This window comes from Poecilia reticulata, chromosome 3, assembly GCF_904066995.2.
Source record: "Poecilia reticulata chromosome 3, P_reticulata-male-v2, whole genome shotgun sequence".
Classification (NCBI taxonomy): domain Eukaryota; kingdom Metazoa; phylum Chordata; class Actinopteri; order Cyprinodontiformes; family Poeciliidae; genus Poecilia; species Poecilia reticulata.
This window is the reverse complement of record NC_088832.1, coordinates 35,768,597-35,794,591: the sequence shown is the minus strand read 5'-3', so window position 1 is coordinate 35,794,591 and position 25,995 is coordinate 35,768,597. Positions and strand designations below refer to the sequence as shown.

The 25,995-nt window shown below is 45.0% G+C and overlaps 4 protein-coding genes across 8 annotated transcripts in view; 1 reads left to right on the top strand and 3 right to left on the bottom strand.

Moving 5' to 3' along the window:
- Nucleotides 1-25,995, top strand: part of LOC103460101 (voltage-gated potassium channel regulatory subunit KCNG4-like) — a 258,663-nt gene that overhangs the window by 3,352 nt on the left and 229,316 nt on the right. For 3 of the 5 annotated variants that reach the window (XM_081605655.1, XM_081605654.1, XM_081605653.1), the window contains exon 3: nt 2,694-5,858. In XM_081605655.1, coding sequence (XP_081461781.1) covers nt 2,694-3,506 — 813 coding nt within the window. In that variant the 3' untranslated portion in view covers nt 3,507-5,858. Of the gene's footprint in view, nt 1-2,693; nt 5,859-25,995 lie in introns of those variants that run through there. The other 2 variants (XR_014087041.1, XR_014087042.1) reach the window with 1 other exon arrangement.
- On the bottom strand, nt 6,535-8,797 carry LOC108165924 (eotaxin-like). The gene is made up of 3 exons (XM_081605649.1): nt 8,026-8,797; nt 7,808-7,931; nt 6,535-7,029 (listed from the first exon to the last, which is right to left on the bottom strand). Exons 1-3 carry the CDS (start codon nt 8,087-8,089, stop codon nt 6,933-6,935), a joined length of 285 nt encoding a protein of 94 aa, XP_081461775.1. The 5' UTR covers nt 8,090-8,797; the 3' UTR covers nt 6,535-6,932.
- Nucleotides 10,247-17,222, bottom strand: LOC103460102 (gamma-aminobutyric acid receptor-associated protein-like 2). Its single transcript, XM_008402103.3, has 4 exons — nt 16,970-17,222; nt 16,238-16,293; nt 14,948-15,120; nt 10,247-10,674 (listed from the first exon to the last, which is right to left on the bottom strand). Exons 1-4 carry the CDS (start codon nt 17,001-17,003, stop codon nt 10,584-10,586), a joined length of 354 nt encoding a protein of 117 aa, XP_008400325.1. The 5' UTR covers nt 17,004-17,222; the 3' UTR covers nt 10,247-10,583.
- nqo1 (NAD(P)H dehydrogenase, quinone 1) lies at nt 17,973-24,981 on the bottom strand. The gene is made up of 6 exons (XM_081605648.1): nt 24,787-24,981; nt 24,042-24,209; nt 23,559-23,689; nt 19,534-19,647; nt 19,358-19,459; nt 17,973-18,622 (listed from the first exon to the last, which is right to left on the bottom strand). Exons 1-6 carry the CDS (start codon nt 24,938-24,940, stop codon nt 18,299-18,301), a joined length of 993 nt encoding a protein of 330 aa, XP_081461774.1. The 5' UTR covers nt 24,941-24,981; the 3' UTR covers nt 17,973-18,298.

Below are 25,995 nucleotides of genomic sequence, written 5' to 3'. Positions count from 1 at the left end.
GTCAGCAGCAGGTCAGCCAGAGGCATTATGGTATAGTTCAGAATGGCCTAGTCCAAGTTGTTCCGGTTGAGCTGTTCGACCTGCTCGGCCGCTGCTGGTTTGATTCTCTCCTCCTGCTCCTCTGAGGCGTCTCTTCTGATCCAGTCTGAGCTCAGACCCGACATGGCGGCTCGCTCTCCTCAGGCTGGAAGGTGTTTGGAGAAACATCTCTGATAACTTCCTGTCTGCTGGAGCAGAGCTTCCTGTGGCGGCGGCGTCCAGATTAAAAATATCGACTTTATTAGAAGCTGCGTCTGTCGCGCTGACAGGCTCGTTAATCATCTCGGTGTTTCTATGCGCCGGCCTTCGCTGTTCTGTTGTTGAATCTCACAGGAAGAGAAAAAGATTTTTTCCGTTCCAGCAGGAAGGAAATCGATGCTCTGCAGGTTTTCATGCTGAAAAAAACGTGTTTGCAGCTTAAAAATTCTGAATATTTAGTATTTTCTTTATTTGTTGTTACAATCTGCTGAATTATAAATATTATTTTCAATTTTATACAAGTGATGAGATAAAACAATATACTAAATAATTAATCTGTGGATTTCTGTACCCGTCGGCCTTCAATCTTCCTCTAAGGACGAAAACTAAAAATCCAGATTAGCAGAAGGAGAGGAAGCAGAACTGCTGCGTCCATCATGTCTTTAAACTAGAGGTGTGCCGATCGATCGGCCACCGATCATAATCGGCCGATTTCCGTGAAAAAGTGTGATCAGTGATCGGCGATCATTGTCTCTTGTTGCCGATACCGATCACCTGCATCTCATTTCGCAGCCTGCCTGTGCAGCTGGTCTCTTTCCTTCACGCTGCACAAACGCGCAGCAACAAATCCTAAGCGATGTGGAACTATAACTATAACGCACTGAGTGAATGGGGTAGTTTGCGTGTTGCGGCGGAAAATTGAAGCAGGTCAAAATGCATCAACACAACGAAGCTAATACGACATAAAAACAATGGGATACTTGAGGAGTTTGGCTACATCGAGGCTCACTGCAGTAAAAAAGACATGGAGGATCAGATAGCAGGTAAAGCAGCACAGCTACAAACACTCACCTGGATTAGCATGACGGTCAGAAAGCTAAACAAATAACCCGCTAAATGATTTAAGTCTTGGAGCTGCGATGTAATGCTATATTTTGTGTGTGTTGGAGGAGGGGTTCGGTGAATGCGCATATGCAACTGGGGGGTTCGGTACCTCAGAAAAGGTTAAAAAATACATTTTACATACCTATTAAAACTTTCGCTGTCCTAACATGAGACGGATCTAAAAAAATAATCAATCTCCTCCCTGCTCTGCATAATTACTCCGCTCAGTCAGAAACAGCCACTCAGAACTAGCAGTAATCAGCTAGCCGCCATGCTAACAGGAAGTTTTCATTCAGTAACTCTGGATTGTTTATTGTAATGGATCCTGTATTTGCCTTTGAATGTTAAGTTTTATACTTGAAATTCTTTGGCAATGTTGAGAGGTTTTATTTAGGCTCTTTGCATAATTTAGCCTCTTCAGAGCCTTCATATGTTATCAGTCTGTTAAAGATAGTATTATTGATAGTACAATTTGCACAATGCCTGTTTTGTTTTTGGAAAAAGTTATTAAAAAAAGTTTTTGTCTAAATTAAGGTGAATTTATTGTTTCCTTTGTCCACATAATGTAACCAGTAGTGTTTATGATAAAAAAATAATAATAATAATTATTATGTGATTGATATCGGTGATCGGCCCTCATGGGTGATCGGTATCGGCAGGAAAAAACTTGATCGGCACATCTCTACTTTAAACGATAAATCTGAATTAATTTTCTACAGAAACCTGAGGTGTCGGTTTCCTCCTCTGGATCCTGAATAATAAGCAGCCGGTTTCCTCCCAGCCGGGAATCCTCCAATCATTTTCCCACCGTTGTTCATCTTCTTCTGGTCTTCCTGCAAAGTTCATCCAAGATCTTCACGTCGCAACGAGCTCCGCCTTCATCAGCCTGGAGATAATCTGAGATAATCCGTCACTAAGGCTTTTCATGCAGCAGGAGCAGAAACATCATGACGTCACAGCAGGGCGTCTCCTGCTCCGGACAGAAACTAAAATCATGTTTTCATTTGAAACAACCCGTTTTTGACTTAGGTGGTTTCTCCAGGTGTGACCTTTGACCCGACCTGCTGTTAGCTGGAGGCGTTTCCTGCTTCAACACAGCTGGTTTAGTCAGATTTTCACCGGGTTGTTCATTCATTCATTCATTCATTCATTCATTCATTCATTCATTCATTCATTCATTCATTCATTCATAAATGTCAGTTACAAACTAAATATTTAGTTTAAAGTTAAATATTTACCTCAAGTATTTCAGTGAGTTAAATCTTTATAACTACTTTTAGTTAGCAAAAAAATTAGTTAGCAGGTTGATTAGTAGCTCAGACTTACAAACCAAATATTGAGTTTAAAGCTATTTAACCTCAAGCTACATATTTAGCACTAAACTAAATAATTGGTTGGCTAATTAAGTATTTAGTTTGTGACGGGATAAATAGTCCCAACTGTTGCTTCTCTAACTGAAGCTTCACAAACGGCTCATCAGTTTCCTCCTGGCACCGTCGTCGTCGTCTCGTCGCCTCCCGGATGCCGTAGTTCTTGTAACGTCTCTTCGTCTCCACGTTTCCTCTCCGCAGGGCGAATGCTCCCAGAAGTGTCGCAACATGTTCGTGGTGGAGTCGGTGTGCGTGGCCTGGTTCACCCTGGAGTTCCTGCTGCGCTTCGTCAACGCTCCCTCCAAGCTGGCCTTCGCTCGCGGCCCGCTCAACGTCATCGACGCCATCGCCATCCTGCCGTACTACGTGTCGCTGGTGTTCGACGTCGGGGAGGAGGCGCAGGACGAGGCGGTGATGGGGGCGGGCCGCGGCTACCTGGACAAGCTGAGCCTGATCCTGCGGCTGCTGCGGGCGCTGCGGATCCTGTACGTGATGCGGCTGGCGCGCCACTCCCTGGGCCTGCAGACGCTGGGCGTCACCATGCAGCGCAGCATGCGGGAGTTCGGCCTGCTGCTGCTCTTCGTCTGCGTGGCCGTCGCCCTCTTCTCGCCGCTGGTCCACCTGGCCGAGAGCGAGCTGGCGCCGTTTGCTGCCGCGCACCCCCAGCACAGCTTCAGCAGCATCCCGGCCTCCTACTGGTGGGCCATCATCTCCATGACCACGGTGGGCTACGGCGACATGGTGCCGCGCAGCGTCCCCGGCCAGATGGTGGCGCTCATCAGCATCCTGAGCGGCATCCTCATCATGGCGTTCCCGGCCACCTCCATCTTCCACACCTTCTCTCGCTCCTACCAGGAGCTGAAGCAGGAGTACGAGCGCGTGTGGAAGCAGGAGCGCCACGAGGAGATGAGCGACTTCTCGCAGGAAGACTTCTCGTCTGCGTCCAAAAAGGAAAGCGACGGAGTGACGTCCAACGAGACGCATCGGTCCACGCTGCCACCCTCTGCTTTCTGATGGACCACAAGTTCAGACATTTCCAGTGTCCGTCCCTTTAAACCTTTAATCAGACTCCCAGATGGACGTCCAGCTGTGGCCCCTGAGGGTCTCCAGGTCTGGGATGCATCCGGTTGACCAACCTGCAGGATCCAAGGCCGAGGATCCGCTGATGTTGGGTCTCCAGCTGAGGAGTCTTCCTTTAATTTCTACTTGATCAGGTTTAGTTTTGTTCAGTGCTGCAGCTTCAACCCTTTATTGAGTCCAGATTTAGAGAATCTGTTGCATGTGATCCAGAAGGTCCATCGGTTTAAATCCCAGCCAGGTTTTTATGTGTGGACGGAGCCAACATGTAGTCTGATTTCCCCCTGATAGTCCGGAAGACTCGGTTCTATTGGTACAAAACATTTAACATCTCCAGCTGCTGTGGTTTTCTTTCCCAACCTGTTCCCCTCCTGGCCTGTGGGGGCGCTGCACCAAGAACCACTGAAGGAAACGACACAAAAACCTCTGAAGACGCTGAGAGCAACTTCCTTCTTCACCAGATGGAAACAAGATGGAGGATTTTAGTGATTGGAGGATTTCTCTTTAGGCTAAAGACCAGGAGCCATTTCTGCTGCTAGCGCTAGGCTAGCACGTTAGCTTTGGTTGGATTTACCCAGAATGCCCTGCACTGTAGTCCACTTCCTGCTTTTGGAGCGGACTCTGGTCCGCTTGGCGTTCAGATTCAAACCGAACCAGAGTTCACTTCAACCGGACCCAGACCGAGGTCAGAGGTTGGCTAGCATTCACACTTCACCAACCGAACCAGACTTTGACTAGACAGACGGACTGGAGTCGGGTTAAAGCGGACTGAACAGAGCTTAAAGGTTTGGATCGCGTTGGGTTTGTTCTGTTGAGTCTTTCCACTGAACTCCAGCTGCAGCCAAACTCACTGGATCAGAGGAAAGAGCCGCTTTGGTTGGGAGGCACAATCAAATGAAAAACCCAGAAACTGCTGAATGAAATGATGACGAAATGTCAGATCAGCATCAGAACAACAGTCTCAGTGATCCGCTCACAGCTCAGGATTCCCCTGAATCCCTGGTTCCCTAAAGGTTCGGGTCGGGTTTTCCAGCCGACTGAAACGCATTCAGGATCTAACCGTTAATGGTTTACACAGAGATATGATGCTAACATTAAACTGTTAACTATGATCATATAACACAATAAAACGTGGACTGGATGAGGAGTTCGTAACGACGTGGTTCTGACTCGGTTCCCAGGAGGAGGAGCTGGAACCAGATCAGAACTGGAACTGTACTGGTGGAAAAACCATTATGATGGATGGACTGAAAATAAAAACACAGAAATAACTTAAAACGTGTTTCATCTGAAGGCCGGGAAGAGACTGATTCATAAAAGCTGAACAGTTCTTAGCGTTTGTGATGTGAATCACCATCATCATCAAATCCGACACAGTTCTTGTCTAAACTGGACTTCAGCAGAACTTTTTCTCCTCTCAGGAAACCAGGAAACGTTTCAGCTCAACTTGGATTCCAGTTCATGTTCTGGAAAAAAGTCTCGTTTAAAATCCTGATCAAATAATAAAAACTAAAAGTTGGCAAGACACCAATGCATTTAAAGTCCATCCATCCATCTTCTTGCACCCTTTTTCCCTCAGTGGGGTCGGGAGGTGCTGGTGCCTCTCCAGCCAACGTTTCGGGCGAGAGGCGGGGTCACCCTGGACAGGTCACCCTGGACAGGTCACCTGGACAGGTCACCAGTCTGTCGCAGGGCAACACAGAGACACACAACCATGCACACACACTCACACCTAGGGACAATTTGGAGAGGCCAATTAACCTGACAGTCATGTTTTTGGACTGTGGGAGGAAACCGGAGTACCTGGAGAAAACCCACCATGCACAGGGAGAACATGGAGACTCCATGCAGAAAGACCGGGAATCGAACCCAGAACCTTCTTGCTGCAAGGCAACAGCTCTACCAACTGCGCCACTGTGCAGCCCGCATTTAACCATAAGGTCATGTTAGGAGGTTGAATGAAATAATGCTTCTTTTCCATGAGAAGCAGGATGTACATAGAACGTATTTTCCGCCCATCGGGGCCGGTACTGCCCTCTAGCTGTGAAGTTTGAAATCGCAACGATCCAACCAGAAACTCTGATTTCACTTTCCTCCATTTCTCTGTTCTTCCTCTTCTTTTCTTTTGCTCTGCTGGTTTTCTGCATTAATTCATGTAGACCTGATCTATGAAATGTTTTCTATAGAAAAGTCAGGGATTCCTGGGAGTTTGAGCGGTTCTGTCGCTGGCCCTTTAAGATGAGCTCAGATGAGGGGAATAAATGAATAAATCAACATGTTGATCAAACTTGTGGGGATATTTGCATTTTTATTGTTTCCGTCTACATTTATTTTTCCTATAAATAATGTAAATTTAAGATGTGAAGGTTGAAAATGTGCAGTTAGTGTTGATCACACGCAGTGACTGAGTGATATTGATAATAACTCAGTGATTCAGCGAACTAAATATTTATGTTTTGCTCCAAACTAAATATTCACCTTTAATCTCTAAATTTATCTTAAATCTTTAGCTGATGTATCAGGTTCCGGCCCAGAATGAGGCAGTTTAAAACCAAACACAGGCCTTATAAAAACAGATATTATGATCTTAATCTTATATTTCTGCACCTTTTTAGCAACTAAGTTTCATTTCATAACTGCTAGCTTAGCTCGCAGGGGGATCGTGGAAAGCGAAACTCACTGCGCACATGGAGAAGAGGTGTGTCACACCAATTACCGCCCCCCCGCAACAAGTAACATCAGGAACCATTAACTTGGTAATAAAAATAAGGAAATTAGTAAACATGAAAATGAAATTTTACATTGTTGATTTACTGCAAAGGGACTCGGGAAGCTGAGAATATAAGGCTATATTAGATTTATTTTTAACAGATTAAGTTGTATAATAGGATATAGAAGAAGAAGAAGAAGAAGAAGAAGAATGTTAGTATAAAAGTAGAAACAGAAAAAATAAAATGTTCCACTGAACGTTTTGAGAATGTTTATTCATAATAATAATAAAATTAACTTGCTACACTGACATATTTCAGAAAACTTTCATGTTCACCAAAATAAGAGCGTGAAGCAGCAGATAGGAAAATACGGCTTTTATTATGAAATGAGTAACTTTGAGCTGAACATGATCAACTTTTCCAGCAACATGTTTTCAACTGACAAGCAAAAAGAAACAAAAGTTTAATTAAAGATTAGTGACTCGTTGGCTCATAAAAGATAAATGTTGCTAAATGTTACATTCTCCATCAAACTGAGTTTATAAAATCAGAAATTGGCAGTAAAAATGGAGAATATCAGCGGCACCTCCAGTGTGTCGTTAAAACATCCAATCCCGCTCCAGTAGACTCGGTTCCGACCCAGATCCAGATCTCAGTGGAGCCGTTTTCCTCTCCTAGACTCTTTCAGCTCCTTTGTCCAGGTCCAGTCGGGATCCAGGCAGAACTTCTTGTTCTGCTCGGTGGTCACTCTGCAGGAGAACAACATGCAGGAGGTTCAGAACCGGACCGGCTGACCGAACACACAGCTTCTGGGTCAGAACCGGACCGGCTGGCAGAACACACAGCTTCTGGGTCAGAACCGGACCGGCTGGCAGAACACACAGCTTCTGGGTCAGAACCGGACCGGCTGGCAGAACACACAGCTTCTGGGTCAGAACCGGGCCGGCTGACAGAACACACAGCTTCTGGGTCAGAACCGGACCGGCTGGCAGAACACACAGCTTCTGGGTCAGAACCGGGCCGGCTGACAGAACACACAGCTTCTGGGTCAGAACCGGACCGGCTGACAGAACACACAGCTTCTGGGTCAGAACCGGACCGGCTGACAGAACACACAGCTTCTGGGTCAGAACCGGACCGGCTGACAGAACACACAGCTTCTGGGTCAGAACCGGACCGGCTGACCGCCCAACACCAGAACAAAGTTCATATTTTGGTATTTATGCATCTTTAAAAGCCAACAGAATCATTGTTTCCATCCTGGTTCTGGTCTAATAATAATAATAATAATAATAATAATAATAATAATAATAATAATAATAATAATAATAATAATATTTGTTTTAATCTGATCACAAATGGAAACTTTTATTTTGAAGAGAACATAGGAGCTTTATTTTGAAAGTCTGGCTTCGTTTCATTGGGCTCCAGCAGCATCCGGTCTGTGAAGCCCAGAATCTCCGTTTTGATGCTATGACTCTGTTTTCAGTGATGATCTGATCGTGTGTTGAAGTTGAGGTGACTCACATGACAGATCTGACTCTGCAGTGAAGCGCAGAGTTCTTCATCTGCTTCACTTTCGCTTTGGGAATCTTCGTATTGCTGTTGCCTTGGCAACAGGCATCAAGTATCTCGCCCGGTCCGACCGGAGCTGCGAACAGAACCAGAACTTCAGCACCAACAGCAGATTCCCAGCTGAAGCAGAGAGACAGAGGAGAGGAGAGTAGTAGGAGAAAGTTTCTGACCTGCAGAGCTGGACCGCAGGGAGCAGAGGAGAGCCAGGAGGCAGAGGCTCAGCTGGATCTTCATGGTTCCGGAGGTTCTGGGAGTGAGCCGGACCGGTCCGGCCGGCTCCGTTTATATGTTCAGCAGCAGCAGCTGTTCTCAGAAAGCAGCGGCTGCTCTTCCTCCTCTTCCTCCTCTTCCTCCTCTTCCTCTTTCTCTGAAAAGGATCTTCATCCTGACGGACAACAGAAAACTGGTTTTCAGTTCAGTTTATTTTTCCGGCGCTGATTCACAGCAAATGTCAAAAATCATTCAACTCGCTCCGATAAATCAATGCATTATGATCAGTTTATTAATCAATAGCTCTCTTCATAAACAACACGTTTCCCAATAAACTCATTTTTATGTCTAAACTTTGTTTGACTTCCTCATTTAATCCCATAAATCTGAACACTGACATGCAAACAAGCTAATAAGAAAATAATGATGATATAAAATAACAATAATCTGCTGAAGAAGGTAACAGAAGGAAGGACTGATGGACCAATCAGGTCTCGGATTATTGATGGGTGTGAGAATCTGAGATTATAATCTGGATTTAACAGATGGAGGGAAGCTAAACCAGGAGAAACAGAATCTCAGTTTTTAGTTTTCATCAGAACTCAGAGCTTCTTTTCTTCATTATGAGACGAGGATTTAATGATCAGCAGAGCTTCACCTGAACCCGACCTCCTGCTGACCTCCTGCTGACCTCCTGCTGACCTCCTGCTGACCTGCTGACCTCCTGCTGACCTCCTGCTGACCTCCTGCTGACCTGCTGACCTCCTGCTGACCTCCTGCTGACCTGCTGCTGACCTCCTGCTGACCTCAGGCTGAAGCAGAAAACCAGCAGCTTCACCTGAACCCGATCTCCTGCTGACCTCCTGCTGACCTGAACCTGACCTCCTGCTGACCTCCTGCTGACCTCAGGTGAAAACCAGCAGCTCCACCTGAACCGACCTCTCAGGTTTCCATGGAAACTGCGAGGTTCCCAGGTCTGCAGCAGCGACACGAGGAACTGAAACTTCGCTCAGAAAGCAGAAATGAAACGCTTCGTAGAAGAACGATCCCTGAAACTCTTCCAGAAAGTTTGGCTCCGAGAAAAACTTTTCCTCTGAGTCTGGAAGGTCAGCTGGGGCACCACCAGGCAGAAGGCGGCGACCTCTGACCTCAGGCCACTCTGAGGCCTGCTGACGACCAGAACCAGCCTGCCTGTGCATCATAGCTTCCATCTGCAGAGGAACGCGCACACCTCCATGCTGCACATAGAAGCTGCTTTATGAACATGATTTTTCCTGGAAGTGTTTGTGAAGCTGCAGAGACGATGTTTGGACTGAACCACTGTCCTCATCGTCCTCGTGTCCAGAAGACATTTTGCAGCTGATGTTTATGGTGAGGGACATCCACTTGTCCTCTGTCTTTAACTTCCTGGATCATGTCTTGATTAAATCACCTTCTCTCCTTCAGTGCACCAGTTCCTCCTGCAGAAAACAGCCCCACAGCATGATGCTGCCACTCCCATGATCCCAGTTGGCATGGTGGTCCCTGTTAATGGTCTTCATGTCCAGACAGTTCCACATCAGGCCACATCCTGAGTCAATCTGGATTTAAGCTTAACTATGTTGTGTTTAGCTAGTTCAGAGCTACATATTTAGCTGGGAGCTAAATAGTTAACTGGTTAACTAATTTAACTTGCTAACTAAGTGTTAAGCTTCAAACTAAATGCTTATTTTGAAACTGTGACATTTATGAATGTGAAACATGGTGAAAATATGACTAAATATAAAGTTTGAGGCTAAATATTTAGCTTGCAGCCGTCACCTGATGCATCTACAGATATTACAGGCTCACAAACACTGCTTTTATTTTGACAGTCCACTTCTGCTTATCGGCAAGTAAATATTTAGCTTTGACCTAGTTAAATAATTATCTGCAGCTAAGCTAAGTATCATTTTTAAGTGGTAATATTTATAAACGGTATTTCAAACATCCAAAAGTATTTACATGGCTTTTACCTAAATATTCTAAATTGATTAATGTGGAATAAAATTCTGCTACCTAATAATAAATATGTTAAATAAATGCAGCTTCGTTTCTCAGCCATAAATGATACAATCTAGCTGCAGTACTGCCAGTCTGCCGCCAGGTGTCACTGTTTCTGCTCACGCTGTGCAGATGATTTAAAGGAGACAAAGAAACGCGTTCAGTCTTCATCTTTTATTGGTTAGGTCATCCAGCTACCTCACCCTCACACATTTAACTTAAAATTAATTCTGATTAAATTAAATTCAAAGAAAAACAAAAGCATTAAAACAAACTTCATTCAAACCCGTCACTTAAAAAACGCAAGAAGAGAAAATCAAACCGGATCTAAAAAACAAACAGCATCAAACCCAAAGTGATTGAAACGGCGCCACAATGAAGGTGAATCTGTAGAAAGGTGGACAACAGCTGCTCAGGCAGGATCGCTCCCTCACCGGGACCGGAACCGGGACCGGAACCGGGTCGCAGCGGGCGGAGTCGGACTCCGGCCCGGTTCCTAGAAGCCGAAGGTGTTCTCTCCGCTGTACGCCACGTACAGGAAGCCGTCCTCGTCTTTCTCCTTATCGTACAGCTGCCCCATCGTGATGCTGCAACGGAGCAGAGGCGCCATTATTTTACCACCCAAAAGTATTCACACCCTGAAAACATCCCACAGGTCTCACCCAAAAGTATTCACACCCTGCAAACATCCCACAGGTCTCACCCAAAAGTATTCACACCCTGCAAACATCCCACAGGTATCACCCAAAAGTATTCACACCCTGCAAGCATCCCACAGGTCTCACCCAAAAGTATTCACACCCTGAAAACATCCCACAGGTATCACCCAAAAGTATTCACACCCTCCAAACATCCCACAGGTCTGACCCAAAAGTATTCACACCCTGAAAACATCCCACAGGTCTCACCCAAAAGTATTCACACCCTGAAAACATCCCACAGGTCTCACCCAAAAGTATTCACACCCTGCAAACATCCCACAGGTATCACCCAAAAGTATTCACACCCTAAAAACATCCCACAGGTCTCACCCAAAAGTATTCACACCCTGCAAACATCCCACAGGTCTCACCCAAAAGTATTCACACCCTGCAAACATCCCACAGGTATCACCCAAAAGTATTCACACCCTGAAAACATCCCACAGGTCTCACCCAAAAGTATTCACACCCTGCAAACATCCCACAGGTCTCACCCAAAAGTATTCACACCCTGAAAACATCCCACAGGTCTCACCCAAAAGTATTCACACCCTGCAAACATCCCACAGGTCTCACCCAAAAGTATTCACACCCTGAAAACATCCCACAGGTCTCACCCAAAAGTATTCACACCCTGCAAACATCCCACAGGTCTCACCCAAAAGTATTCACACCCTGAAAACATCCCACAGGTCTCACCCAAAAGTATTCACACCCTGAAAACATCCCACAGGTCTCCCAACAGTCATGATGTGGAAGACTGAGCTCTGATCAGAGGAACTAAATGTTGGAAAACCAACACTACATGTCACCCTGAACACACCATGACTCCCGGTGAAACATGGAAGTGGCAGCATCATGCTGTGGGAAGCATGGGAAGATGGATGGAGTTAAATCGGGATAATCCTGGAAGAAAATCTTTTAAAGGTTCGGCTTCCAGCAGGTCGACCGCCTGAACATCCAGACGGAAAAATTATGGGATGGTTTACATTAGAGGGGTCCAAAGTGTGGCGCGGGGGCCATTTGTGGCCCTGGAAACTATTTTGATCGGCCCTCTGACCACAAGACATCAATGGGAAAAATTTGGCCAACAAACAAAAAAACAACTGATGAGCCAAAAAAACTCAGGAATTGTTTTTTTAGTAAAGCAACAGTTGCTTTGTTTCCGTTACAAATGAGCCAAAACTTTGACGACATTCCACTAATGTAAAAAATAAATTCACAGGTGCTGTGTTTCCATTACGTAATAAATTAAATTCTTTGTGGTTTCTTCCAGTAGCAACATCATGTGATGCAAAAATTATTTTGTATTAAATAAAATAATTTCATTGCGACCAAAAATCCCACCTCATCCTGGTGAAAAAACTTTATTGAAAAACGAGATCTTTAAAAGTTGGTGTGTTTCCATTAAGATAATTTATTTTCTAAATATCAATCTGTGTAATTACAATCGATGGAAATGCAGCTGGACTTTTAAATAATAGGTTTTATTAAAATTTGGTTCATTAAAAAGCAGGTAGAACTAAAAAAAAGAAAATTCACAATAAACTCATTTTTTATTTTTGATTTAATGAATTTCGTGGCCTGTGATTTGTTTAAATTTGCCATTTTTGCCCACAAAGAAAAAAACGTTGAAAGCAGATTCATGGGTTAGAGTGGCCTAGTCAAAGTCTAGACCTGAAAAAGCTGATGTTCTCCATCCAACCTGACTGAGCTGGAGACATTTTCAGTTGGAAGATCTGCTCTCCACACTTTTCAGATTTTATCCGTAAAACGTTAAAAACCATGAATCATTTTCGCCCGCAGTGTGGCGCGGCGGCCATCTTTCATAACCGGTCGCAATAATCAGTAAATCAATAAATCACGTGATTAGGCCTGTCGCGATAAACGATAGATCAATTAATCAGACGATAAATGAAACCTATCGACCTCATTTTAATTATCGTCTCTTATTCTTTCTGTTGATGACGCTGAATGGAAAAGGCTCCGGTCCACTGACCCTCATTTCCTCGATGTAATGTCCAGCGCTCACTGCATGAGCTGTCGGCCCGTTTCAAACCCTGAGAGACACATTAGCCGACAGAAATCCCAGGTATAACGGTCCGATCGGGTTCGATCGGGTTCGATCGGGTTTGATTGGGTTTGATCGGGTTCGATCGGGTTCGATCGGGTTTGATTGGGTTCGATCGGGTTTGATCGGGTTCGATCGGGTTCGGTCAGGTTCGATCGGGTTTGATCGGGTTCGATCGGGTTTGATTGGGTTCGATCGGGTTTGATCGGGTTTGATCGGGTTCGATCGGGTTTGATCGGGTTCGATCGGGTTCGATCAGGTTTGATCGGGTTCGATCGGGTTCGATCAGGTTCGATCGGGTTCGATCGGGTTCGATCGGGTTCGATCAGGTTCGATCAGGTTCGATCAGGTTCGATCAGGTTCGATCAGGTTCGATCGGGTTCGATCGGGTTCGATCGGGTTCGATCAGGTTTGATCAGGTTTGATCGGGTTTGATCGGGTTGGATCGGGTTCGATCAGGTTCGATCGGGTTCGATCAGGGTTGGATCGGGTTGGATCGGGTTGGATCGGGTTCGATCAGGTTCGATCAGGTTCGATCAGGTTCGATCGGGTTCGATCAGGTTCGATCAGGTTCGATCAGGTTCGATCGGGTTTGATCGGGTTTGATCAGGTTCGATCAGGTTCGATCGGGTTCGATCGGATTCGATCGGGTTCGTCATGCCGTGTGGTGTCCAGCCACATGGGCACAAAATAATGGCTCCAAGTCCAGTTAACTAATTTTAAAATCAGGCATTAATCAATGCTTCACTAGAATCTACCTGTGATGCTGTGGCTCAGCGTAAAGTCCTGACTGAATGAAAATCATTATAACTTATTTATGTCACGTTAACGAAGAACAGCTGAAAACTCACCAGGTTCATCAACTGGTAGCAATTTGGCTCCAACTCCTCCCCTTGTCATTTCTATATTCTTTCACAAAACATTAAATAAATATTAATGTTGTTTCCACATATCATCTCCGATGTCCGCTGGACTTCGGGTTGCGCCGTGTCAGCTGTTTGGGATTCCCCTCCGTAATTTCCCCTCAGAAAGCAGGAGGAGAATCCGGCTTTCTGATTGGCTGCCTGTCACATTCAGCGTTAAGCTCCCAGTCGGGGAAAAACCCTGATTTAGATCGGAGCGGCTGACGATCTGCCGTAACCCACCACACACTGCAGGATGATCGGTTAGATCGACCAACGATCTACGATCGTCATGAGGGGAAAATAGGGGCAAAAAATGGTGCAGAGTGAACTACTGCATTAGGTAGTGGATGTTCTCATCTTCTCTATTTAAATCTAGAGATTACTGAAGTAATATAGTATATTTATAATCTGCACTCTGTTGGTTGAATGCAGTATTTATTTGGCTTTATGTTGTTTAGTTTTTATTCAAGTACGTTTTTTGTTAATGGAGACTGAGAATCCATTTTATTTTTGGTTGTTTTGTTTAGTTTATCAGTTGCAGTGTTTTGTGTTCTTTTCAAAATAAAGTGTATCCATCAGGAAATCGCATGTATTATTAGTCATTTCCATTAAATCAGTGTCAAAAGGTCTTGAAACAATATTATCGTTCATCGCAATAATTTTTTAGACAATTAATCGTCCAGCAGAATTTGTTATCGTGATAAATTAAAATGAGCTCAATAATCTCCACTGGAAGGATTTGTTGTTTTTTCTCTTCAAACTGGAAGATAAAACTCTTCAGCCTGGTGTTTACAGAAACTTCATGATTCATTTTGTCGTTTCTCTTGTTTATTTATTCGATATTTAAATGTCTTCCAGTGTTGAATCTTCATCAGAACCTCATGAGTTCATTGATCTCTCAGAATATGATCTTGCATTATTACAATCATAATACTTTATGGTCTCTAGATAACAATATTATCGCTTATCGTGATAACTTCAGGGATGATTTACCGTTGTCATGGTGACAGGTCAACGTAAACATGAGAACTAATGAGATGTGATGATTTATGCACATGGTTCTGGTGGGAAACTGGGTGAAAAGCAGGTCAAAGTTCAAAACAAAGCCAGGAGAGGCAGAGTTTGGGATCAGGTCTGGATCCCCGGCAGGAAAACCCACTGAGGGCGGGAACCGGAAGCTGACCTGGACTGTGGGACGGTTTTGTCCACAAACAGGAAGATGGCCTTCTCCGACGGCAGCTGGATGCGTTTCCTGATGATCCACATGAACTGGGCCACCGTGATGTCGGACGGAACCAGGTACTTCCTCTTATCGATGTCCACGATCTGGGAGCCCGACACCTTCTCCACGATGACCTGCCAGGGACAGAGACGTTAGAGACGGGGACACGTCCCACTGAGGGGGCACATCCCACTGAAGAGACACGTCCCAACAGGGAGACACGTCCCACTGAGGAGACACGTCCCACTGAGGAGACACGTCCCAACAGGGAGACACGTCCCACTGAGGAGACACGTCCCAACAGGGAGACACGTCCCACTGAGGAGACACGTCCCACTGAGGAGACACGTCCCAACAGGGAGACACGTCCCAACAGGGAGACACGTCCCACTGAGGGGACACGTCCCACTGAGGAGACACGTCCCAACAGGGAGACACGTCCCACTGAGGAGACACGTCCCACTGAGGAGACACGTCCCAACAGGGAGACACGTCCCACTGAGGGGACACGTCCCACTGAGGAGACACGTCCCACTGAGGAGACACGTCCCAACAGGGAGACACGTCCCACTGAGGAGACACGTCCCACTGAGGAGACACGTCCCAACAGGGAGACATGTCCCACTGAGGAGACACGTCCCAACAGGGAGACACGTCCCAACAGGGAGACACGTCCCAACAGGGAGACACGTCCCACTGAGGAGACACGTCCCACTGAGGAGACACGTCCCAACAGGGAGACACGTCCCACTGAGGAGACACGTCCCACTGAGGAGACACGTCCCAACAGGGAGACACGTCCCAACAGGGAGACACGTCCCACTGAGGAGACACGTCCCACTGAGGAGACACGTCCCAACAGGGAGACACGTCCCAACAGGGAGACACGTCCCACTGAGGAGACACGTCCCAACAGGGAGACACGTCCCACTGAGGAGACACGTCCCACTGAGGAGACACGTCCCAACAGGGAGACACGTCCCAACAGGGAGACACGTCCCACTGAGGAGACACGTCCCACTGAGGAGACACGTCCCAACAGGGAGACACGTCCCACTGAGGAGACACGTCCCACTGAGGAGACACGTCCCACTGAGGAGACACGTCCCAACAGGGAGACACGTCCCACTGAGGAGACACGTCCCAACAGGGAGACACGTCCCACTGAGGAGACACGTCCCACTGAGGAGACACGTCCCAACAGGGAGACACGTCCCACTGAGGAGACACGTCCCGCCGCCGGACACTCACCGGGACCCGGTCCGGGTACTTGCTGCGGATCTTGGTCGACTCTAAGCAGCGATGTTCTGCAGAGCAAACAACACAGAGATCAGCAGGATGCTTAACAGAACCTGGAGGAGATTTGAAGCTGCGGAGACGGATCCCTGACAGCGGATCCATCAGATCCCAGGAATCTGCCGTCCATCAGGCAGGAAACCCCCAGCACCGGAGGAATCCTCTGCCCTCCACACACATTTCATGGCGTTTATTTGGAAAACAAAATCCTGCAGATTTACAGACGAAATTAGATTTCGGGCGAGTGGCAGCACCAGAGGTCCATTAGCGGAGGTGAGTTCAAAGATTAGAGGAAATTCTGGCTTCATGGAGGAGAGCAGAGTGGCTTTCTGAGGAAATGAGGCCTGGATCGGGAGGAGAGGGATGCTTTCAGTTTCAGCTGGAATCAGGAAGCCTGGTGGATCCGACCCGGAACAGAACCCGGCTCGGTTCGGCTTCCAGCGGATGATCTCCGGGTTTCTGGCAGCAGTTCTGGTTGGAGCTTCAGCACCAACAGCCATCTTTAAACCCGACTTGCTTCCAGTAGCTCCCCCTCACAACAACCAGGCCAGAACCTGAACAGAACCGTTTCTTAGCGGCACCTTCACCTAATTCCAGCTGAAATCATCCAATCACAGCCACAGACCCGGACTGGACTCAAACCCGTCTTGTGTCAGAACCGTTTCTCCGGGTTTTAACGCTTCTTACCCAGGGAGTGATCCTCTTTGAACATCCACTTCATGTTGGCCGTGTCCGGGCTGGTTCCGCTCGACGCTGCGGGTTTCAGGGGGGAGTCCCGGTTCCGGTTCCTCAGCGGGTCTGGCGGTGATGGTTCCCCCGGAGTTAGCGCTCGTTCGGAGGCGGCAGTGGCAAGTAAAACCTCCGCTAAACCAGATAAACAACAACAACAACAAACTCCGCCGTCCCCTTCTTCACAGTGAGCCCTCTAAGCTCCGCCTACCGTGACGTCACCGCGGGCTGTACCACTCCGCGGCTCAGAGGAGGGTTGGAGTAAAGAGAAAACTGCTGCTTTATTTTCGGTATTGATTCAGAAAATGCGAAGCATTGTTCAATAACTTCTATTATTTATTATCAGCCTTTATAAACCACAGAATTTTATGCTTTAGTTGACAATATATCCCGTCTTCCGGTGTATAATTACAATAAGATGCTTCTTCGCTCATAGTTTCGCCCGTTAACATCGCCGCCATATTGGTAAGGTAAACTACTGCTGTGATGCCACAGGAGGAACAGAATACAGGAGCTGGACATCACTGTTGTTTTATTTAGAAATTAAAATAATTTGATGCGCATGTGTGCATGAATAACAGATTTCAGTCACACAACTTTTATTTTGATAGTCTACTTCCACTTATCGACACGTGAATTAGCATGTTAGCTAAGTATATTTTGTAAACTAATTATTTTTGCTAGCTCAAAGATAAATATTTTTGTATGGAGCTAAATATTTAGTTTTAAAATGACATTTATAAATTAATAAATGAGTGAAAATATGACAGAAAAATTAAACCCCATTTTTCTTTCTCATCAGACTAAATAACTCAGATTATTGTTAATCATTTTTGTCTGTGTAAATTTAAAAACATGACGTCATATCCTCTTGGAAACACGTTATAGTTTACTGTCAACTCATTAAAAGACAAATTTCTCAATAATTTTTTTTTTTTACAAAACTCAAAGCACAGAATGATTTAGTTTTATGGTTTATGAAAAGATCACAACACTGAAAATGTAATAATGAGAAATACAGAAGTCACAAAACAAGAACATTAACAGATATTCTCTCAAAACAAAATAAAGGACACACACACACACACACACACACACACACACACACACACACACACACACACACACACACATATGGCACTACATCCTTCACGCTGCACCTTTAACGTGTTTGAATTGATGAAGTTTCAATACATTGTTTTGGTAAATATCTTGGTTAAATCATGTGTTAAAAATAAAAGATAAAACATAAAATCTGCAGGAAGTGATGGAGATAAAGATGAGCTGCTATTTCTTGTTTCCGCCTGCAGATGGCGCTCTGGTCTGGTCGTCTGGCGGCAGCGGCTTTCCGAGGTGATGCCCAGTGGAGAGGCCGAACGGCTGCGCCTTCTGCTCCTCCTTCACTTCGGGCCGCAGCCTGAACCCCGCCTGGAAACTGAGGTCAAAGAGCTCACGGGGGGCAAAGGTCAAAGGTCTCTCCGTCAGCAGGCCCCCCAGGCGAGCGCGCCATCCGTCCAGCATCTGGGCGCGTTTGGCGGCGGGACAGTGAGCCGGATCCCAGAAGATCTGAGGAGCCAGAACCTGAAACCCGCAGAAGTTCAGAATCCCGTGCTGAAGAAAAAACAAACCAACATGGAGGACTTTTAGATTTCCAAACGTTTTACCAAATAAACACAGAAAACACTGGGGTCAGAGGTCAGCGTCTAACACTACTGGTCAAACAGACAAAAATCTAATAATTAAAATATCAAGAAAAATATAATTATTTATTGTATGGAGCTAAATTGGAGCCACAACATGTGTTCAAAATAAAACATTTAGGAACATAAATAATTTTAATTTGTAGAATTTTTTTTTACTAAAGAATAAAATTCAGTGAAAATATTCCCAGCTGTTGCATTCAGAGACCGTGGGAAATGGAAATGTCCTTAGAACATTTTGATGTTTGTTGGTTTTGAAAAATAATTCAAGCTGCTAATGTCAACATCACAGCACAAAAATATGATTTCAACAAATTTGTGCAACATTTTCAGGTCATGTTATTTTTCATAACCAGTCAGGTAAACATTTAATTTTATTTTTCCTGTTAAACCTTCTTTTGTTTGTTTTAAATTACTTTTTTTCCACTTTGAATTTTTTAAAATTATTTGATTTGAGCCAACTTTCTGGGTTCAATGTAGCGCCACTTTTCTTTCTGATTCTGGTTCTTAAATGGACTTTTCTTCACAATCCTGCCGACGCTTCGGTTCTCCCTGGTGCACCTTCACACTTTTTCCTTCCACTCAACTTTCCATGAACATGTTTGGATGCAGAACTCCTCTTGGCCGTGACCTTGGGGTGTCTCACCTGCAGCGGCCACAGCGTGACGTTTATGTCTCCGTCGATGCCGTCAGGCTGAAACATGGACTCTGGGGCTCCGGTGGTGAACGACAGCAGAACCTTCTTGTCCTGGAAGGAAACACGGATCAGCAGCGTTCAACATTTATTGTGTCAGGTTTGGAGATCGTTCCTGGGTGGCTGACCTTGAAAACGCCCTTGCTGTAGATTTTCGACAGGCTGAAGGCGAACCCCTGAGTGAGGACGCGGTCGAACCAACCCTTCAGGACGGCCGGGACGCTGAACCAGTACAGGGGGAACTGGAGGGACGACAGGAGAAATCCACTTTACGTCTCATTCAAACGAGGCATCAAACAACCTCCTCTGGCCGACTGTGACTCTAAAACAGGCCTGTCTCACCGTTACCACCTCTCTTCTGTAAAGCAGCACATATTTTTATTTTAATAAGATATAAACCTCATTATAACGGCATTAAGACGATAATCTTTTTCATTTTAACAAGATTTGAGGCAAATTCTGTATTTCTTCCCTAACAGTTAAACACAGAGCAGCCAACCCAGCTGACATGTGTAGAAGAATAACAAAATAATAAAAATGTTTGGATTTTTTGTTTGTTTTATTGTGATGTAAACAAATCAAATACAGGCGTTAAGATTCAACGAACAGAAAAGAAAAGAGTCCAGAGTGAGTCGACCCTTCAGTACGGAGGGTTTGATCATGTGGCAGAGGAAGAAACTAAAGTTTAACAAAAATGATCAAATACACAAAACCTTAGTTACTTTACTGATCATAATAAATATAACAGCACTACGACTGATGAAGAGGAAAAAACTCTTCATCAGTAATAACAATAATAATAATAATAATAATAATAATAATAATAATAATAATGGCAGTAACATCTAACAATAAAATTGATGGTTGACTCAGTGCAAGTAGAATTGTTTATTGAAAATACAGGAAATGAATTATTAACTGAATGACTTTCATAAGGATTCCTTCATGTCCATGTCAGAATCACGTCAGGCTCATGCAGAACCTGTCAAATGAAGTGGGTCCGATTAGGTTCTGTTCTGCACTGAGGTCCGTTTTAATCAGAGGGAAATAAACGCCGACCTGGAAAGTCAGGAAGGAATTTGGAAATAATTGAAATGTTCCAGCTGTGGACAATTCCTGGAAACTTTCACCTGAGTCCAGCCAAGAAATCTGCATGAGCCAAACACCGGACCGGACCGGATCAGAGGACCGGACCGGACTGGGGAAGAACCTAACATCAGAACTGGACAGGTTGGGGGATAAACCCACTCTGAGGGAGAATCTGGGAGACCGTCTATAGTACAGCCCGAGCTAACTTGAAGAGAGGCATCAGAAGGGCTAAGTCCGACTACAGGAGGAGGATAGAGGACTATCTTGAAAGCAACAACAGCAGGCAGGTGTGGCAGGGAATCCAGCATTTCACCAACCACAGGACCAACTTCGCAGCTGCGGAAGGCGACGCCGCGCTGGCAGAGGAGCTGAACCTCTTCTTTGCCCGCTTCGATGTGAAACCAACAGAGGCAGCCACACTACCGACAGTCCGACAGCAGAGAGTCAGGGTGGGACAACACACATCCACTGCCCTTAGCCTTAGTACTGGCTCTCCCCAGGGCTGTGTGCTGAGCCCCCTGCTCTATTGTCTGTACACATATGACTGCACCTCTGCCCACCACAGCAACACCATCATCAAGTTTGCTGATGACACCACAGTAGTGGGGCTCATCTCAGGCGGTGATGAGTCAGCCTATAGAGATGAGGTGGAGCAGCTGTCAGTGTGGTGCAGGGAGAACAATCTGCTCCTCAACAGCACAAAGACAAAAGAACTCATAATAGATTACAGGAGGAAAAGAACGGACATCAAACCACTACACATTGGGGGAAAATGTGTGAAAGGGTAGCTGACTTTCGTTTTCTGGGGGTCCACATTGAGCAGGGCCTCACATGGAACGTGAACACCTTCGAGCTGATAAAAAAGGCCCAGCAAAGACTTTACTTCCTGAGGGTTCTCAGGAAGAACAACATCAAGGAGAAACTGCTGGTGTCCTTTTACAGGTGCTCCATAGAGAGCATACTGACTTATGGTATAACAACAGCACTGCGGCTCAAAGGAAAGCTCTACAAAGGGTTGTGAATACAGCCCAAAAAATCATTGGCTGTTCTCTCCCCTCACTGGAGGACTTGCACAGTGACAGCTGTCTAAAAAAGGCACAACTCATCACAAAGGACACTTCTCACCCCGGATATTCTCTGTTTACACTGATGCCTTCAGGCAGACGATGCAGAGCAATCAGAACAAGAACCAACCGATTCAGAGACAGTTTTTATCCTACAGCAATAACAAAACTAAATGCAATCAAATAACCATTAATCATTATGAATGATGTGTGTGAGAATGTGGTTATTCTTATTATTTATTAGTTTTATTTTATCACCTACTTGTTATGTATTTCTTACAGTATATGTAAAGTGTGACACAAGTTTTCTTTTTTTTAGCATATGCACTGACTTACAGCACTTTTTAAATTTCGTTGTTCTTGTGATAATGACAATAAAGATTTATCTATCTATCTATCTATCTTAAACTCAGGTGTGTTAAACCCAGGTGTGTTAAACCCAGGTGTGTTAAACCCAGGTATGTTAAACCCAGGTGTGTTAAACCCAGGTGTGTTAAACCCAGGTATGTTAAACTCAGGTGTGTTAAACTCAGGTGTGTTAAACTTAGGTATGTTAAACTCAGGTGTGCTAAACCCAGGTGTGTTAAACCCAGGTGTGTTAAACCCAGGTGTGTTAAACCCAGGTATGTTAAACTCAGGTGTGTTAAACTCAGGTGTGTTAAACTCAGGTGTGTTAAACCCAGGTGTGTTAAACCCAGGTGTGTTAAACTCAGGTGTGTTAAACTCAGGTGTGCTAAACCCAGGTGTGTTAAACTCAGGTGTGTTAAACCCAGGTATGTTAAACTCAGGTGTGTTAAACCCAGGTGTGTTAAACTCAGGTGTGTTAAACTCAGGTGTGTTAAACTCAGGTGTGTTAAACCCAGGTGTGTTAAACTCAGGTATGTTAAACTCAGGTGTGTTAAACTCAGGTGTGTTAAACTCAGGTGTGTTAAACCCAGGTGTGTTAAACTCAGGTGTGTTAAACTCAGGTATGTTAAACTCAGGTGTGTTAAACTCAGGTGTGTTAAACTCAGGTATGTTAAACTCAGGTGTGTTAAACTCAGGTGTGTTAAACTCAGGTATGTTAAACTCAGGTGTGTTAAACTCAGGTGTGTTAAACTCAGGTGTGTTAAACTCAGGTATGTTAAACTCAGGTGTGTTAAACTCAGGTGTGTTAAACTCAGGTGTGCTAAACCCAGGTGTGTTAAACCCAGGTGTGTTAAACCCAGGTATGTTAAACTCAGGTGTGTTAAACTCAGGTGTGTTAAACTCAGGTGTGTTAAACTCAGGTGTGTTAAACTCAGGTGTGTTAAACCCAGGTGTGTTAAACTCAGGTGTGTTAAACTCAGGTATGTTAAACTCAGGTGTGTTAAACTCAGGTATGTTAAACTCAGGTGTGTTAAACTCAGGTGTGTTAAACTCAGGTATGTTAAGCAAATGACACACCTGTTGAAATAAGCAATAAATCAATGAATCAAAACTCAGGAGTTTCCGTTTCATGGTTTATTGTTTTTCTCTTCCTACCAGAAGCTGGATGCTAAAAGTCTTCAGATCTTTTTGAAAGATGATTTTCTTTTCACAGAATATTTCATTATATTTGTCGTTTTATTTATTATGGATTTTTAAAACGTCTTCCATTTAAATGTAAACATTATTGATCTTTGAGAATGTGTAGTCATGCCAGTATCACTGAACAATAATATTATCGATTATCGTAATAACTACTGAGACGATTTATTGTCCAGAAAACTTGTAATCGTTTTTTTTTTCATAAACCTGAGAAACGATTCCTGGTGAAACACATTTACAGGTTGATCAACTTTTTTATTAAATCAAACAATTGATGTCAAATAATCAATTCAGTTTTTTGCTTTTGTGCTGCAAAGTTTTTTGTTTGAACATTTTGATGATGACCTCTGATGACCTCTGATGACCTCTGGGGCACTTGACTCTTATTTAGTTAAATTTGACTGAAGCTGATTTTGCTCAGGTCCAGAGGAGTGACGGTCGTGACCTCTGACCTGGAAGATGATCAGCTGCGCCTCCTGCAGCTTGCGCTGCTCGGCGGTGATGTCATCGCTCAGGCGGCCCTCGGTCCAGGCCCGCATCGTCTCATCGCCGTACTGGAAGTTATCCGGGTTCTTCAGGTCGCCTAGGCAACAGAAACCGCATCAGCAGGAGGAGAAACTCTGCAGACATCACAGGAAACTGACCACAAAAGTATGAAAGAATGAAGGAAAAGACAAAAAATTAAAAAAAAGAAAAGAAAATGGCTGTAAAATATGGAAAAGATCTGCAGAGACGCTGGAAAATATTTAAAAAAAGAAAAGAAACGGAGAATAAAACATAAAAATAACAGAACAAAAAATGAACTGAAATCTGCTGGGAAATGAGCACAGAAAAAAAAAATCATTTTTCAGTCATAACCATGTTAATCATGAACAGACTGAGCATAAAGGACGGCGACACAAATTCATGGGGGGAAGGGGGGGGGGGGGTGTCACCGATGATGTCATCCTGCGTGGCGCTGGCTCTGAAGTTCATGGCGTAAAGGTCAGACACGGTGACCCGGAAGCCCTGACCCGACAGCTCCTGGACCGCCGCGTCCCGCAGCGCCGCGTTGAACGAAGCCGGGCTCTGGTGGGCGAAGACGATCAGAGCCGCTTTCTGAGCTGGACACACCGGAACCGGACCGGAACCGGACCGGAACCGGACCGGACAGGTCAGAACAGATTTCACACGGAGGAGGAGGCTTTATTATTACCGTTATAAGTAGTAGTAATAACAATTTATTAATGTTTATTATAATAATATTAGAAGTAATAATTATTAATAAAATATCATCATTTCAATTATTTTTAATAACAAACTTGTTCTGTATGATTATACAAAAATAAAAAGCATTTCTCGCTTCAAATATCAAAATTAATTTAATAATTAATTTTCTCCAGTAATAATTTTTCGTTTTCTGTGAGAATAAACAGATGTTCTTTAAATTTAAAATAAAAACACATGCGACACCTTCCGCCTTGGAAACATAAGATAAAAGCTGAATATAAAAATAAATGAACCGATTTCTAAATTATAAACATTTACATGTCACAGTATTTTATCATTAAGTCGTTTGATTCTGGCTGTGCAGGAAAAAACACAGAAATATGTTTCATTTTAGACTGAAATAAGAAATGTAATAAACTAAAGAGACTCTGAAGCGGCTCCTCCAGATGGAGCCAGCAGAGGAAACCTCACCCATGCTGAGTGTGTGAGCCGCAGCCTGGAGCCGCCGAGGCTTCAAATCCGGGTTTTTATCCGCGCTGAGGCCGGAGGAGGCAGAGGAGCCGGAGGTCCGACCGGATCTGAAGTCCAGACGGAGTGGATGTGTGAGGAGGAGGAGCAGGAGCATTTCAGAAGGAGATGAAGAGACTGCAGGGGCGAGCCTGTGTGTGTGTGAATGTGTGTGTGTGAATGTGTGTGTGTGCATGAGAATGTGTGTGTGTGAGAATGTGTGTGAGAATGTGTGTGTGTGTGTGTGTGTGTGTGAGTGTGTGTGTGTGTGTGAGTGTGTGTGTGTGTGTGTGTGAGTGTGTGTGTGTGTGTGTGTGTGTGTGAGCCTGTGTGTGTGTGACTCTGTGTGTGTGTGTGTGAGTGAGCCTGTGTGTGTCTGTGTGTGTGAATGTGTGTGTGTGAGCCTGTGTGTGTGTGAGCCTGTGTGTGTGTGTGTGTGTGTGTCTGTGTGTGTGTGTGTGTGTGTGTGTGTGTGTGTGTGTGTGAGTGTGTGTGTGTGTGTGTGTGTGTCTGTGTGTGTGTGTGTGAGCCTGTGTGTGTGTGTGCGTGTGTGTGAGCCTGTGTGTGTGTGTGAGTGTGTGTGTGAGTCTGTGTGTGAGTGTGTGAGTCTGTGTGTGTATGTGAGTCTGTGTGTGTGTGTGTGTGTGTGTGGGAGCCTGTGTGTGTGAGTCTGTGTGTGTGTGTGAGTCTGTGTGTGTGTGTGTATGTGTGTGTGAGCCTGTGTGTGTGTGAATGTGTGTGTGTGTATGAGAATGTGTGTGTGTGAGAATGTGTGTGTGTGTGAGAATGTGTGTGTGTCTGTGTGTGTGAATGTGTGTGTGAGCCTGTGTGTGTGTGAATGTGTGTGTGTGTGTGTGTGAGAGTGTGTGTGTGTGTGTGGGAGCCTGCATGTGTGTGAGTCTGTGTGTGTGTGTGTGAGAATGTGTGTGTGTGAGCCTGCGTGTGTCTGTGTGTGAGTCTGTGTGTGTGTGTGTGTGAGAATGTGTGTGTGTGTGTGTGTGAGTCTGTGTGTGTGTGTGTGTGTGAGTGTGTGTGTGTGTGTGTGTGTGAGTCTGTGTGTGTGTGTGTGTGTGTGTGTGTGTGTGAGTCTGTGTGTGTGAGTCTGTGTGTGTGTGTGTGTGTGAGTCTGTGTGTGTGTGTGTGTGAGTGTGTGTGTGTGAGTCTGTGTGTGTG